Source organism: Xenopus laevis, chromosome 1S (genome assembly GCF_017654675.1).
Source record: "Xenopus laevis strain J_2021 chromosome 1S, Xenopus_laevis_v10.1, whole genome shotgun sequence".
Classification (NCBI taxonomy): Eukaryota; Metazoa; Chordata; class Amphibia; order Anura; family Pipidae; genus Xenopus; species Xenopus laevis.
In genome coordinates this window covers 63,412,519-63,429,438 of record NC_054372.1, presented here as the reverse complement: position 1 = coordinate 63,429,438, position 16,920 = coordinate 63,412,519, and the positions used below count along the sequence as shown (strand labels likewise).

Sequence of the window (16,920 nt, the reverse complement as noted above, 5' to 3'; positions counted from 1 at the left end):
GCCACTTCACCCTTTAGTAAATTTCCCCCATAGACTCTAGCGGTACTTCGCTCCCTAACGTCTGGCAAAGTTGCGCTCTGGTGAATGGACGTAACTACGCAAATTCACTAAGATGCGGATTTTACTGAACGTTACCTTTTGCGCCAGACTTTCCTTTGCCACCTCAGACCAGTCAAAGTGCAATAGAGTAGATAGGACTTCCTCAAAAAATAGTCCCAAAAAATGCTAGCGAATTTTCATTTTTCAGGGTGATAGGCTGCAAAAGATTGTAAATTTTTGCTAGGGTACCTGGCTTCCCCTCTGCATTTCCTAACATATGGCACATAAACTATACACTGGGCTCATGTGTAGAACAATATAACAACTCTATTTTATTTTATTAAGGTTTCCCGGGCTTGTGTAATGTAAGGTATTAGCTGCAACATATACAACCATTCAACTTCCTGCCGTATGAAAATTAGGCAACGCTAGCAAAACTTGGCTTTGCTTGCTGCAGTAACGCAATCGCTAGTTCATCAGCGTTTGGTGCCCTGGACGCAACTTCGGATTTTAGTGAATTAGCGTTGTCCTGGCAAAGTGTTGCGATGTGAGCGAAGCCGTCGCTGGCGAATTTTCGGAGGTTAGTAAATTTGCCCCAAGACTTCATTTCAAGGTGAACTAGCTGCACTTCTTTATTTTAGGAAAAGTGTGGAAATGAAGACAAAAAAAGTATAACCTGAATTTGTGATGCTCAAGTATGGGTGCAATTTTTGTGCCTGTTTGGAAATTTTGTTGAAGCCAGGTCATTCTAAGATTATAATTATATTATAAGTATTCTGGCATACAACCTTTAATTGTAGATAATTTAGTATTTAGAAAAAGTGCAACATTCCCTTGCTCCTTTAATTGTGACTATCACTACTTGCAGAGCCGGATTTACATAGTGGGCGCCCCTAGGCCCATTGCTGTTCCTCGCCCCTGTCCCCCCTTAAAATCCTGCTGCCCTAGGCCCGGGCCTAGGTGGCCTTTCCACAAATCAGGGCCTGACTACTTGCATGTAGTTTTCCTTTCCAGTGTGCGGTATCTTTATTAGAATGAAGCATCTGCCCCAAAATGCTCAAAAACATATTTTTAATTGTTTTTTTTTACTTTGCTGACATAAGCAGTCAGATAATGAATGTATTTTATTAGTGTAGATTCCAGACTCTACATAATAGCAGTCCAGAAATGATTTATTTAGCTTCAGGTAACATAATATAGAATACATGGAAAGTATGTGCTATCTCTTAACTTTTTTTTTTCTCCTATTGTGTTAGGATTCGTACATTTAATTATATAAGCAGTAAAAACTTCTTATTGCATTAAATTGTATACAGTCGTGTTAGCAGCATTTTTTTATTGAAAATTGTACTACTGAAGCAATTATAATCAACAGGACGTCAGGCTGCACATCTGTAGTTGACTTCACACGAGAAATGGAATATGCATTAGAAAATGATAATGTTACGCACTCTGAAAAAGAAATGAGAAAACCAGAAGATCATGTTTAAAGTCATGGTAGCAGTAGATCTGTTAACAAAAATAATAATGACTAAAAAATAAACCTGGTAGTTGCATTAAGGTTCTGATATGTTATTTGTTACGTGCTATCTTGTGACTGTATCTTGTTTATAGCTAGATAAATTGATAGGATCTCAGCAGATTTTTCAGAAATTATCTTCTTTAAAATTTAACTGGAATTTAAGTCGATGCCTGTCTTAAATGCAATATGATTGTGGCTAACTTTGTGTCTCTCCATTGCTGATCAAGGCCCACTGCCTTTATCACATAAAACAACATCATTATTTGAACTTCTGCGTATGAAACAGTATTAGTACTTGCTAATTCTTACTTGCAGTGTTGGTATTTTGCAAATTTGTAAGATAACACATACCCTTTCCCACTTTCCATCAATTCAAATGCTTCATTGATTTTTTCCAATGGCATTCTTTGGCTCACCATGAAATCAATGCTAAATTTTTTTGCCATATAATCAGAAACAAGCTTTGGTACTTCATCTCTGCTTTTAAAACCTATGAAAAACATTAAAAGAAAACGTGTCAGTGTTTTCTTTCTAATCAAGACTGATTATACAATATATGGTAAAACTACATACACACAACTTATATATAGTAGTGTCTCTTTCCATGCACCTCATATTTTTGAGTTTTTATCCCAATGACAGATTTGGTATTGTGTAGGTATGTATTTAGCAGGAGTCAAATTAACACTGTACTTTAATGTTTTGTGAATGCATCTGATGTTTTTATTCTCAGTGGATTGTTGCTTTGTAGAGCACACATATTTTTTTAGTTTTTGGAGGTTCTTTTTACCTCCAAATGCTGATCCTTTCATGGTACGCCCCATCAAGAGTTCACCAGGATGAAAAGAAAGTCTATCATCTGGGCCTGCTACTCCAAGCACAACAGTGACCCCATTGCCTATGTAAGTTGAGTCAAATGCAGTTTTCTAAATAAAGAAAGAATACATCATAAAGAATATATACTATTGCTGCTATGGTCATGCACATTTAGATTTAGCTTACATCCATATGCTTACATGTCAACGTTCCCAAATGAAAAATTAGAAAGATATAACCTTGCCCTAGCCATGCCTATACATACCTGATCCATCCATAACCCTGTCCTGTCTACTTTACACCTATATAGCTTTGTAAATGTGAGGGTTTTCCACCAGAATTGAGATACAAATGAAAGGTTTGCCTATGGAATATCTACTTCTGTGTGCCATTGTTGCGTTGTGTTTTATCTCATTGGGCCCTAAAATACTTTTTTTTAATTGCAGGGTTATTAAGCCACAATATATGTATATATATGAAAATCTAATAAAATGCTTTGCAGTTTATCCGATGCACTATGTTGGAATTAGAACTGATGCTTCCATAATATCAATTACTGGATTCCATTAAAAAAAATGGCACCATCTTGTCCAGTCTCCATAAGTGAGTTTTCTGCTCTGTAGTGTGTTAAGGTGCTGGGACATTCTTTGTAGTTCTGTCAAAACTATTCTTATATGGCATGGGAGGTGGATGGAGGTATATTTTTCTAGGGAGGACACTGACTGCCCCAAGAAATTCCATATAATGCAGGCCGTGAAGAAACGGCCTTGGTTTACTGAAGACATAAGCCTCAGGTGTGCCACCCTGGAACAGCAGCCATGGGAGCAGATAAATGACAAATAGGCATGCCATAAGAAAAAAAGGAAAAATAAATAATAAAAAAAAATCTGTAGACCTCTTCATGTTGATAAAATGGAGGTGCCTGCCATTTTTCTGGGATGCTTCTCTAAACATTTATACAAGATAAAAAGTCTGCTTTTGTTCCCCCTGCCCTGGTTTGCCCTAAATGAATGCCCCTTGTGCCCATTTATTTAAATGGCCCTGCATAGGGCATATTTGTCAACCAAAATCCTTACCATTGTTTCAATATATCCAGTGCATTCAATGGCAAAATCCACTCCTCCATTGGTTATGTCTCTAATGACCTCTTGAATTGGTTTGTCATAATCCTTTGGGCTTAGGCACTCAGTGGCTCCCAACTCAATGGCTTTTGCAAATTTATCCTTATGTGAGCCAACTCCTATAATCCGACCTGCTCCAGCGATTTTGCAGCCAACTATAGCTGAAAATCCCACACCTCCTAAGCCAAATACAGCACACATAGATCCTGGAGTAACCTGAAAAAATAGATTTTTAAAGATGCATTATGACTACAATTTATAAAGACGCATAATGGCTACAATCACTGCTACCTTTAATATAGTTAATTGAATCTACTGAAAAGGAGCAAGTGGATCTAGGTGATTTAGGGGATCTCACCTGCTTTTGTTAATTGCTAAAATTTAAAATTTTCATACAATATTCGAGGCCTACCATGTAATAGATACCACTCTATATATGAAATGATGAATGATCACAAACCAATATATGTTCATGGAAAATTTAAAGTGGGTTATCTTGGACAAGTCCACATAGTAATAGAGAAAATGTCCTCATAAGATAGTGGCTTTATTCATATTCTCAAATCTGTTTCAACATTATCCAAACATGCTATATCAGGCTATTACACATTAGTATAATATGTATCTAGTTACCTTAGCAGTGTTCACCGCTGCACCATATCCAGTAGCAAATCCACAGCCAATAAGGCAACCTTCAACAGGAGCAGCAGGGTCTACTTTGGCCACGCATATGTCAGGCACAACAGTGTATTCTGTGAAAGTGCTTGTGCACATAAAATTATAGATTTGTTCGCCTTTGCATGTAAATCTGCTGGTTTTGTCTTCCATCAGCCCTGTTTTGGCACTAAAGCTGGTAAACAAAAATTACAATTTATGATCTCGTTGTTTGTTTTTGTCTACAGAATAATAGGGAACTCCTCATTCTATGAAAATGGCTTATGTTTTTTTGATATACAATTGTCATGGTTCCCTAGTTGCCATGTGCAAATTCATTGTAGTGAAAGTGGTTAATGTAAATGCCTTCTTGGGAATGCTAAATGGCACTTGCATAAGTGTAGTGAACACAAGTCTTCCTTTCCAAAAAAAGTGTATAAGCATCATTCAGCAGTTTCCAGACCTTTGCTGCAGCAACTTGATCAGACAAGTTAAGGTGACCATATTCTTATTCTTACAGATGAAGTCATAATCTGTAAGTGGAAAGAACATAATTTCACCCTAAACCGGCCATGACCAGATGCTCTTTGCAAGATTTCTGACAGAGGAGTCAAAAGAATAATCAGAGGTGTTGTCCAAGCCAACGATCACTTGCAGAGAACTTCAAAAAGACCTTGAATTAGCAGGTACAGTTGTTTCAAAGAAAGCAATAAGTAATGCACTCAACCGACATGGCCTCTATGCACACCACACAAGACTCCACTGAAGAAAAAGCATGTTGAAGCTTGTTTCAAGTTTGCTGCACAACATTTAGACAAACAAATTAAATTCTTTGAACTCTTTGGATGTCATTGCACACACCATGTTTGGAAGAGAAATGCACATCACCCCAAAAATACCATACCAACAGTGAAGTTTGGAGGTGGGAACATCAATGGTGTGGGGCTGTTTTTTAGCATATGGTACTGGCAGACTTCATATAATTGAAGGAAGGATGAATGGAGAAATGTACCAGGACATTCTTTATAAGAATCTGCTGCCATTTACCAGGATACTGAAGATGAAACAAGGGTGGACATTTCAGCAAGATAATGATCCCAAACATGCAGCCAAGGAAACTCTCAGTTGGTTTCAGAGAAAGAAAATAAAGCTGCTATAATGACCCAGTCAATCACCTGACTTGAATCCAATTGAAAATCTATGGAAAGAACTGAAGATCAGATTTCATAGAAGAGCTCCCCGGAACCTTCAAGAGTTGAAGACAGTTTGTGTGAAAGAATGGGCGAAAATCACACCTGAGCAATGCATGCGACTAGTTTCTCCATACAGGAGGCGTCTTGAAGCTTGCATTACCAACAAAGGCTTTTCTACATAGCATTAAATACATTTCACTAAGAGTGTTCAATAGTTCAATACTAATATTTCCCTGCATCATTCCACTTTACTACAGATAACTTGATTTTTGGACCTATTTGTTTTGAGTTCTTCAACATCTGGTGTAAATTTCATGCCAATAGCCCCATTATAAATATATTTACAGAGAAAAACATTGATTTGTTCAGTGTTTTTAAGGCTGTATATATGTCCTGATTGTTTGCTCAACAACTGAACAGATTATTGTAAGAAACCTTGTATTGGGCCTCTGTAAAGGTACAGTATACTCAGTACTTACACATGAGCGTTCTGACCTGCGCTCCCCTGCGTTCTGTTTTTTGGCGTTCAGCCGCAGGGGAACGCAGGAATAGACGCAAGTCATTATTTGAAATGGGGCTGTACTCACTCAGGCGCGTGTAGGCGCTGAACGCAGGAAAAATGCAGCATGTTGCGTCTGAACCTGCGTTCGGCGCCTACACGCGCCTGAGTGAGTACAGCCCCATTTCAAATAATGACTTGCGTCTATTCCTGCGCTCCCCTGCGGCTGAACGCCAAAAAACGGAACGCAGGGGAGCGCAGGTCAGAACGCTCATGTGTAAGAGCCCTTAATTAGGTGTTTGCCAAATTGATTAGCTAAATGCCAGGGGCTGGGAAACAGAGTGATCTTCACTCTCTGAACATGAATGAATCTAAAATTGTGATTGTCGCCTTGATTGTGTGACACTTGACAGATCTTTCCAGAGCAAGGCACAGTGCACAATTCAGATTCAGTGCAAACACTAAATAACCGTCCAGAAGCTACTGTTACTATATCTAGACAACTGAATTTATTTGTAGAATAAATCATTCATAAGTAGACACTGATTTTATGTAGTTACTGTTAGTGATTAGCGAATCGTGAAACTGCAAAAAATTTTGCGAAACTGCAAAAATTTTGCAAAAAACATTGAAGTCGATGGGCGTTTTTATGCATGATCATTTTTAGGCGTGCGACAATTTTTCTTGCTCCAAATGCATTAAAGTCAATGGTCATTTTTTCTTATGGCAACTTTTTTTGTTCTAATGCATTAAAGTCAATGGACGTTTTTTCTGGGCAAATTTTTCCGATGCAAATTATCGCCGCAGTTCCATGAAAAAAATTCGCACATGCCGAAATTCGAAATTTTACAATGAAGCCATGACTGGCGAATACATTCATTCATCACTAGGTACCGTACTTAAAGCTTAGAATTGTAAATTATTATTATAGTAATCTATGGCATACATTTTAAACAACGATATGTATGTTTTATATTTGTGGTATAACAGTCAACAGAAAAATGTACACAAATGTATAACTTACTCATTTTTTTCACATAGGTTACAATTTGAAGTCTTGCAAGCCCTGCACTGTCCACACTGAGGTAAAAACAGTGGGATCACTTTGTCACCTGAAGGAAGCAAGTTAGAAATATGAAATGTGCTTTATAAAAAGTTTGTTAAGACTTTTACATGCATTATAACACAGTGTCTCCCTAGAAAAGTGAAATTTTGTTGCAGGTACTAGCAAGCGACAGCTGGTAGAAAGCATCCCCTCACGTTAACACAGAAGGATAGCGTGGGCATTGCACGGAGTTCACTTACAGTTACATTAAAACATGCATAAGAAAACTACTAGACCCTCTCCAAGTTACCGCGATCTATTAACAAATACAATTACACAAGTGATCTTAAAATAAAATTGTATTTTATGACTGGAAGATTAACCGAGGACTGTTGCTGAACAGCAATTTTAACTTATGCAAAGTAAAAAAAACATGGCACACAAAAGGAAACAACTGACTGCCTAGGAAAAATTTACATAAGGGCCCCACTGGCAAAGTATCACCTTGGTATAATAAAAAGTAAAAATGTCGCAATTAATTTTCAATCCCACTGGTTTCCTGAGCGTTCATTAAAAGAAGTAATACTCATACAAAACTCACCTGGTTTAACCACAGTCACATCCTTACCGATGCTTTCAACAATACCAATGGCTTCATGACCCAAAATAGCTGGAAATTTTATATCACTAAGTTTATCTTTCATTACACTGAGGTCTGAGCCACAAATACCAGATGCCAAAATCTACAATACAAGGAATGCAAAAAATGTGGATTTAGTTAATAAAGAGATAATAACGATACAGCTCACTGTAATCATGCCATGTTAAGTGAACAGTTCAGTGTAAAAATAAAAACTGGGTAAAATACTTAACAGTAACAGGAGGAAGTGTGTTAGTAAAGGACCATCCTGTCTATGCTTTGGCTGATGCCAGCAAACTATGTGTGCCTACATAAGAGCTAGAGAGTGGGCTAGTAGTTTTTATATATATGGGATCATCCAATTTCACATCCTATTAAAAAGGAAATTCTTTATTTATATGAAATGGAAGATGGGTGTGAGCAAGCATTAGGGTGGGTCAGAGCTTTGGGCCAAGTAGTACTGTCTTGGGTACTAATACTCCTAGCTCTACTGGCAAAAGGTGCAAACATGGGGAAAATCATTTTTATATTCACCTCAGAAAAATGGAATGCACTACCCAGGGTAAAAAAGCTGTGCAGAGCCATGTTATTTACTTTTCCCAGGTGTCCCAGAGCTGTCAACCTAGGGGACCGGTATTTGGAGGGGGACTGCGGCACATGCAGTCAAAACATTTTTGGCACATCTTGATGTGAAATCTTGATGTCACAGGAAGAGACATCATCATGCCTGCCTGCTGCTGAAAGTGACACAACTGTGCAGAAAACAACCAGTGGCCTTAGACAAGCATGTGCTTATGTGCAGTCACTTCTGAGGCAGGTGCAATTATGTCACTTCTCATGACATCGATGGGAAAGCAAAACATTTTGGCTGTGTGTGCCATTTTCCCCTCCCAGTTCCTGTTACTCCAGGTTGATCTCTCTGGGACACCTGGGAAAGCTAAGTAAGACATTATCGAATACATGTTGGCATTGAATTAGTCTGAGAAACTTGAAAATCTCAAGAAAATCACTGTATCTAGTTACTTCATTTACATATTTTTACTATTGGCCTACTGGTCTATGACCACTATCTGCGACACATTAATATAGTGGGGCTCATTTATCAACACTGGGTACATTTCCCATGAGCAGTTACCTATAGCCACCGATCAGTGATTAGCTTTTTAAAGCCAGCTGCAAGAAGAACAATGAATGAAGCAATTTGATTGATTGCCATTGCAGTGTTGATAAATGGCCCCCAGTATCTGGCTAGGGGTGCATGTTTCTCTATGGCCTTTGATTGCTGGCCTAGCTGCATCCGTACCATTGAGCCTGGGATCACCATGGCCCAGTAAAGCTGTTCTGCCCTAGAGGGACCTCTAGTGATAAGTTGAGGAGCAGGGTCCCCATGAATGAAGCCTAGCCAGAGACAGATTAACTCTTTAATAGTACTTTCTAGGAAAGTGAGATAGAGAGGTATTAGCACAAGCAGCCTGTGCTCCAGCAAAGATTGTAGTAGGGAGTAGCTCTCCCCTAGGACCTGAGTATGCTTAAAGTGAAGGGTCTGCATCTCTATAGGGAATCAAGCTTAAATTTATTCTCCCTGATAAATCCACTGTATGGGATCCATTCAAATCTAGAGGTACACCTTAAACTTACCTAGCTGCATCCACATGGTGTAACAGTGTACTGCCTTTGCTAAACTGTCCAGGCATATTTACCTCTGTGGATCTGTGAGTATTAACCTTGTGGATCATTTGTCTTATTCTTATTTTAACACAGTAATCTATATGACTTGTAGTTCAACTACACCATTCTTTCAAGTGAAACCTGTGCTCTACTGTATAGCTTGACATTAACTTTTATTGGACTAAAATAGCCCAAAATAGTGCTTATATGATGGAAGGTTGATGGAAAGGATGTCCAAACCAGGCAAATCCTGACAAAACAGCTATGGTGTCCCTCATCAACTTCAACTTGTGCATGTACACAAGTTTTCAATTTTACTCAGCTACTGCACATATTCACGTCTGCAATATTGTTGCCTAGGAAACCTAAGGAAGATATGGCTGTGCAATTTTGCAGTTGTATTCACAGATATACACCCCAAGTGAATAGGGCATTTCCTACTCACTTGGAAGAATAAACAGAAGAAGGTGACAACAAAGAATGAAGACAGCCCAGGTTTTAACTGGATTCATTAGGGTGAATTCCTAAAATATTACTGAATGTGTAGTCTGCTTTTTCTGCACTACCTGAAAAGCCTGCCTACTACTAACTATAACTGCAATGTGCTAGTTCAAATGCTTTATGTCAGACTTGCGTGTAAGACCACTAGTTCTTAGCTGAGAATGTTTAAAAGAAAGGCTGTAACACTTTTGTTTTATTGGCTTTTAAAATAAAGATATACTGTGTATATATATCTATATAAAAATATATATACAGTATATATATAATAAGAAGGCAGTTAATTAAACTGTACAATAACAGTTACAATGAATCCCCCCGACATAATATTTAGGCCTGTAGCATAAGTAGTAACTGAGAAAGAGACTGAGCCATATAACTTGATTGACAGACGGAACTTTACAACACTGTACTGTTTTTCATTAATATTTGACTTTGCAACATAACATTCCAGTTCAAATAACATTACCTTAATTCTGACTTCATGAGCTTTTGGGGGTGCAACTTCAATGTCCTCAATTGTGAGTGGTTTATGTATTCCCCTTGCGATAGCCGCCTTACATTTGATCACCTAAAATACAAATAACTTATTTAAGATCACCACACCACATTGCCATTCAACCCCTTATTAAAGCTATGGAATGTACTGTATCTGCCAGTAAAACCAGTTTAGGGAGAGAATTTCACAATTACACAGCTATCACTGTAATATAATAATTTTTCAAATATTAGGATGTAACCTCTTTTCTTCTAATCTTCATAGATGCCCTTGTGTCTGCTGGAAGGACCCATTAGTGAATAAAGCATCAGATATGTATCTCAAGTACTTCTTCTCCACTATACAGAACCCCAATTTGGCCAAACGTTCTTAATCCATACTTGACATCTTCCATACCCTTTACCAGCTTAGTTTGAGCACTGGAGACCAAAATGACATGGCATATTCAAGATGGGGCCTTACTTACAATGATTTGTGAATGGGGAAGTATTCCTAGTTGCCTAGTTGTTTTGAAATGTACTTTGAAATGTAGATTTAATCATATTCAAAAATCCACATTACCCCATACTGTTTAATAAACTCTTTCACAAACCCACTTTCTTTTTTTCAATATTTAAAGCATGGCTAGTTTGTTGTTAATGATGAAAAGTATATAGAGCAAGTCAGGAATAGCTGAAGCAAATGTAAAAGATAAGTAGGCCATAACGTATACAGTATTTCCAATATATCTTTAAAGGGGAACTCCGGCTTCCAAACCAAAAACAACTTCTCCACAGCTTACAGACAGCATGCAGGAACTACATAACCCACAATGCATTGCACTATGATGTTCCATTCCTTATTAAAATCACATGTGCAGGGAATTGTGGGCTTTGGAGGATGCAGGCTAAGGACTATGGAACGCATTTTAGGACATCCTGCAGCGAAATACCTGGTCTTCATGCAATGTCCTATGCCTTCAGAATGGCGCATTGGTTGCTTTTACCGTCACTCATCGTCCAAATCTGCAGTCACACCTCCACACTCAATCCTCCCTTCTAAGCCTTCTCAGCCGTCAGTCATATGAACTCCGCCCTCAGCCTTCCTCCCTTAGTCTTCCGCCCTCAGCCCTCCATCCTACTCCCTCAGTCATCTGCCTTCCTCCCTCAGTCCTCTGCCTTCCGCCCTCATTCCCTTTCCTTCCGCCCTCGCTCACTACTTCAGAAACTTATGGATAAGACTGTCGGCTGAAAAGAGAGATCTGAGGGGGGAGTGCTGAGGAAAGAGGGTGGAGGGCTGAGCAGGGAGGTGGAGGAAAGAGTGTGGAAGGAAGAGGACTAAAATGAAGAGGGCGGAAGGCAGAGGACTAAAGGCGGAGGATGGAGGACTGAGGGCGGAAGGCTGAGGGTGGAGTATGTATGACTGATGGCTGAGAAAGGAGGGTTGAGGACGAAGGTGTGATTGCAGATTTGGACAATGAATGACGGTAAAAGCAACCGATGCGCCATTCCGAAGGCATAGGACATCGCATGAAGGACAGGTATTTCACTTTAGGATGTCCTAAAATGCATTCCGTAAAGGACACCTGGATGCGGATACAAAGTAACAGTAATCTGCCAGCTCGGCAAAGTAGTCAGACAGATCAGGAGGAGAGCAGAGGGCTAAACTTAGGGAACTGTTGCAAACCATTAAAAATCATGAAAAGTCTGCATATTTTTTAACTGATGTATATTGCAAAGTTGCTTGAAATTATGTTTACTTTTAAAAAAGCTTAAATTATGTTTGTATGGAGTTCCCCTTTAAGGTAAAATAAGGATTCTAAGCTCCTTTGGCGCTTTAGCTCTTGCAGATGTGAAATGACAAGCTTGTTGCTGATGGGGGCATGCTGGGAGTTGTATTTCTATAAAAACTTGTTTGCTGCAGGTTGCTTCTCTCTGAACTGAAATAATCAGGCTTTTTTTAAAATGATGTACAAATGAGAACAAAGGTTAACTGTATTGATTTTAAATCTGTATTATGTTAATATAACATTAAACAACATAGGATTTTGCATTAAAATGCCATAGTCGTCTTCATAAAGTCTAACGGGGGAATGTAATAAAAGTCGCAAAGAGCAAAACAATTCACACCAATAAGAATAAAAATCCACATCGCGCAATGTAATATTGTTCCTTAAACTGTTATTACATTGCGAATTTTAATTGTGCTTTGCGAATTTTAATTGCGCACTCTTAAGAAGTGCTTGAAGGTGTCGTAGTCTTTTGGAGCAAACATAACAACTTTTTCAGTAAGCGGCTTTATTACATTGAATGTGCATTGGCGCAAACTATAGAAGTGGTCGCTAAACAGTTTCAGGGTTCGCAAAAGCTATATTAAATTTGCACAAAGCAAAATTTGTTCACGCAAAGGCATAACTTTTCACTTTGCGAATAGTTTTTCCGTTACCGACTTTTATTACATTCACCAGTAAATGCCAAAGAGAAGAGCAAAATAAGCAAACAGAAGAGTAACAGAAAGAAAACAGCAACCTAAAACTATTAATACAAAAAGGAAAACTTTGTAGACTGTGCTAGAATGAATAAGTCAGTATGTTTACGCTTGCAGTTCCAAGCTCCACACCCACACAGCACACACAGTACATGTAGTCATAACAGCTTATTGACATGAGAACTCAATGTGCATATCAGATCATTACATTGCCATCATTTTTATCGATATAGAAAAAAGTTAAATACTTTTCCTGTGGTGTCCATGTCTGCGGCTACTTCAGAAAGTGTATCTGCTTTTTCTAGGAGTACCTTATAAGAGCTGGAACCACTCCCCAAGAGCAGTATTTAAACATATGATTGGCTTCATTCATATTCAGCCTTTAACTCCACGTTTTCTGAGGCAATCAGTGCAATCCATCATTCTGTTTCTGAATGAAAGGTTAAACATAGAACTGTTTGTCATTAGGCGTGAGCTGAGAGAGGAAAAAATGCAGCATAATAATGATATCAGCATATTTGAATCTTTCTACCAGTCAGTTAGTAAACGTGTATAAATTGTAATATTTGCAAATATTATCTTTGCAAGCATTTTTTAAAATGTATCTTGTTTAGAAAGATTGCATTTGTTTATTTGACATAAGCAGACATCATTTGACTGAACTTGGTCCACATGCTCCTTTTCTATACCCACTGGCTTGTGTTGTGCAAGGCAAGATGGATAAAGGGGGTATGGCATGGTTTTGTGTGTAGAAGTGAATATACAAATTGGGAATTAGAAGGCACTGTCGCTAAAGTTTACGCTACTGGACCCTGTGGGAATCGTAAAGTAAGAATGTATGTGCAAGAATGTATGTATATTCCTCTTAGGGGGATCACACAACCAGTTTTTTTATGAGTTTGTTGTGCATTTGAGACACAAGTTTGAACGCACTTATATTGTGCCTGGTGGTGCCTGGTGTTCAGAGTTGTGTGTTTACTCTGTTTCATTGTGTTTGTGTTTTTTTTAGTTGCAACATTTTCTTGGAACGTACAAAAATGCACTTAGTTATAAAGGCAAAATATGCATTTTTATGCAGGTTGAGTGAGTTTGTAAATGCATAAAACAACTCCTGTAAGTGCCCAAAATAATTAATTGTGGAACTGCAGGGTCGGACTGGACCCGCTCCGTGTCACTGCTGCTCCGAAACAACTCCTCCTGCTCTCCTGGTCACACTTTGTTTCAGTCACACGCGTGAGGCGGGTACGAGAGCGCATGTGGGGCCCAGAGGGGGTTTTGTAGTATGGGCGGGGTTGGAAGGGGACACCTGAGATAGCAGCCCCAATGGATCCTGGGCCCCCCAGTCTGAACCTGAAACTGCATGCAGCAGGACCCAAGTTGTCTGAAGGCAGGGACGTTCTTGCCATGAGGCAGGTGAGGGGGCAGTCTGGGTGGGGGACTGGATCTGGATCAGCGGTGCCCATGTGTCCTGGTGTCCCGCTGCCCCAATACTGTGCCCCGAGGGGCAGCAAAAACTGTAACTTTAAGAGGCAAATTTACGCTAGTGCAGTTGAAAGCGTTATTGCACTCTTTGCACAGGCAATGCGGCCCTCCTTTAACCCACTCCGACGCAGATGTTTTAGGTGTAGAGCGGGAGGGGGGCAGCGTCGGCCTCAGGATCACCCCTGACTGCAGGGCTCAGCAAAGATAAACAGAAGGAGAGAGAAAAAAAAATAGTCATTAACTAATAAATGCATAGCATCCATTATGCATCTCCACCCAATTATTATGTTTAAATTGCCTACAAAGCACGACTCTGAAATCTCTTTGCAAATGTCCTCTTTACAAGTTGTTACATACAACAATGTAATAACTCTCCATCAGCAGGTATGGCACTGGCATGTTTGTTGCTGAAAACTATAATTAATGATATTGTGCAACAGTAAAGGGCTACTTTAGAAAACAGTTATGATACCATCTTTGAATCTGCCAGTTTCTGGGCTCCTTAACTGTCATATGCTGCCTAGCAATGCAATTTTATTATGCAGTTATCATGTTGTTACAGGTATGGGACCTGTTATCCTGGGCTTTTCTGGATAACAGATCTTTCCATAATTTGGATCTTCATACCTTAAGTCTACTAAAAAATCATGTTAACATTAAATACACCCAATATTCTAGTTTAATAAAGATTAATTATATCTTAGTTGGAATCAAATACAAGGTACAGTTGTACAATTACAGAGAAAAAGGAAATCATTTTTAAAGTCTATGGGCTTTCTGGATAACGGGTTTCCGGAATAATGGATCCCATACCTGTATTATTATTCAGTTAGAATTTAGGCAGCAAAAAAGATTTCTTTTGTTTCCTGATATATACATATGCTTCACAGAGAGTAGACATGAGAAAAAGAACGACCCATAATAATTGCACCTTCCCACCTAGGTTGTCACTAGTTCTCTGTAATGAATTAAAACGTAACTTTTATTAAGAGTTAATTAAAAAATGATGTCCAGAAGAATGAATTAAAACTCATGTAGGATGTAGCGTTTAAGGAACAAATTTATAGGCATCGCTTCATAACAGCTCCCAGCTGCTGTTACAAATGTCAGTTAAATCTGTCCGACCGTTGTACGATCCGATATAATGTTCCTGCGGTAATGAGCAATGTCAATGGGAGGTCTCTCAATTCTCTACCCACTCAGGTTAGATAAACCGCTGCCTCCCACCACTCCGATTTCCCCTTTCAGCAAAGTACCGCTATAATAGGTATCAAGGTTGAGTCTGCCAGTTGGTTTTGTGAACCGCTATATAGTATCAGCGGTAATGGGCAGTGCTGCTAGGAACTCTCTCGATCGTCTAACTACTCTGGTTAGATACACCGTTGCCTCCCACCACCAGCATAATGCCCATCCGACTGTTCATTTTACACCATTCCCATCAGTTCCTAGCCCAGAGGATTCTACCACATTGGACATCAAAGGGTTAAACTATACTAGACAAACTGATAAGTCATCTGCAGGAATAGGCTGACACAACCTGTGCTTGTTTGCTTGAAAACTAGCTCAAAATAACTTTTTGATATCCAGAAGACAGATTTAGGCAGGCAAACCTGTAGTAAAAAGTCAGTTTATGGAATTAGGGTTGCCAACTATTCTGGGGAAAAAAAACACCAGGCTTCCTATATTTTTATTTTTCTTCCATATTAATAATATTAACGTCAATCATCATTTTAACTGGGCAGGACAGTAATGTAATGAATTTGGACTCAGTATTGGACTGGGCCAGCGGGATACCCAGACAGCCCCCTCTCTCTCCCCCAGCCGAACCCGAGGGGATAGGGATGGGACAGGACTGAGAGCAGTGCAAGGTTGGGCAGGTGGAGGAGGAGGGTCCTTCAGTTTGCATGAAGGCCCCTGAAAGTCCCACTCCTGGTGCATACATGCCTAGTATCATGCATATAATGGTATACATGTATCTGTTTTTTTACAGTGTCAGTGTCAATCAGAATTAAGGAGCCATTATCTATTTCAATTGATCACAATTCTTTTAGAAAAACTGTGTCAGGAGGTTCATTCATAGGAATTTGTACTTTTTGTTGATATTCTGCATTACATTTGAACTTTGGACCATGTATATTTTTAGCATGTTTCCAAGGCTTTTTTAAGTATCCATTCTATACAGTATATAAATGTCCACTTTCTTTGTTCTAATAGTGCCTATATTCTGAGAAAGTACATAGTGTGCAACCATAATACTTTACTATCTAAAGGGATTCTGTCATCAGAATTAAATGTATTTTCTTGCCCTTAGAAAACAATGATGTAAGCAATTTAGCAGGGGCAGTGCATGGAGCAACCCATTGCTTAGTATGTATATTACCATTTCTATTTCCAGACTGACAACTGAAGCCCTATCTTGCGTAGGGACCCTTTAACATGGATGTCTGCCCTGCATTCCCCTGTGATAAATTTTCCTGCTTTCTACTGCAGGGGAGCACAGTATGAAACGCATCCTAGGCCTGTACTGAAAGCCATAGAAAGAAGTTTACCTTGGGCAACATATATTGGACACATTGAAACCACACACACGACAAACTTCTAATGTGACAAAAAATAATAAAATACTGTTAAAAATAACATCAAAAACAATATGGAATTATTAGAAAAGTAAGTAAGCATGTGACTACAGTTATTTTCTCTTTTAAACCAATGGTCTTCTGAGTTTTTTAGATCAGGCCCTATTTGAGGTTCCTTGCCTTATAACCAGCCAATAGATAC

At 38.9% G+C, this 16,920-nt stretch overlaps 1 protein-coding gene across 1 annotated transcript; it reads right to left on the bottom strand.

Moving 5' to 3' along the window:
• Positions 1 to 1,193: 1,193 nt before the first annotated feature.
• On the bottom strand, positions 1,194 to 13,028 carry LOC108706741 (NADP-dependent alcohol dehydrogenase). The gene is made up of 9 exons (XM_018243399.2): positions 12,909 to 13,028; positions 10,165 to 10,266; positions 7,491 to 7,632; positions 6,869 to 6,956; positions 4,132 to 4,348; positions 3,454 to 3,714; positions 2,352 to 2,487; positions 1,913 to 2,051; positions 1,194 to 1,491 (listed from the first exon to the last, which is right to left on the bottom strand). The coding sequence occupies exons 1-9, from the start codon at positions 12,924 to 12,926 to the stop codon at positions 1,467 to 1,469; spliced, it is 1,128 nt and encodes a 375-aa protein (XP_018098888.2). The 5' UTR covers positions 12,927 to 13,028; the 3' UTR covers positions 1,194 to 1,466.
• Positions 13,029 to 16,920: the final 3,892 nt, after the last annotated feature.

Coding starts and splice junctions, on each gene's coding strand:
- LOC108706741 (XM_018243399.2), bottom strand. Junction 4,349..6,868: donor AACCTATGTGAAAAAAATGA/GTAAGTTATACA, acceptor TTTGTTTACCAG/CTTTAGTGCCAAAACAGGGC. Junction 2,052..2,351: donor GAAAGGATCAGCATTTGGAG/GTAAAAAGAACC, acceptor TGTTTTTCATAG/GTTTTAAAAGCAGAGATGAA.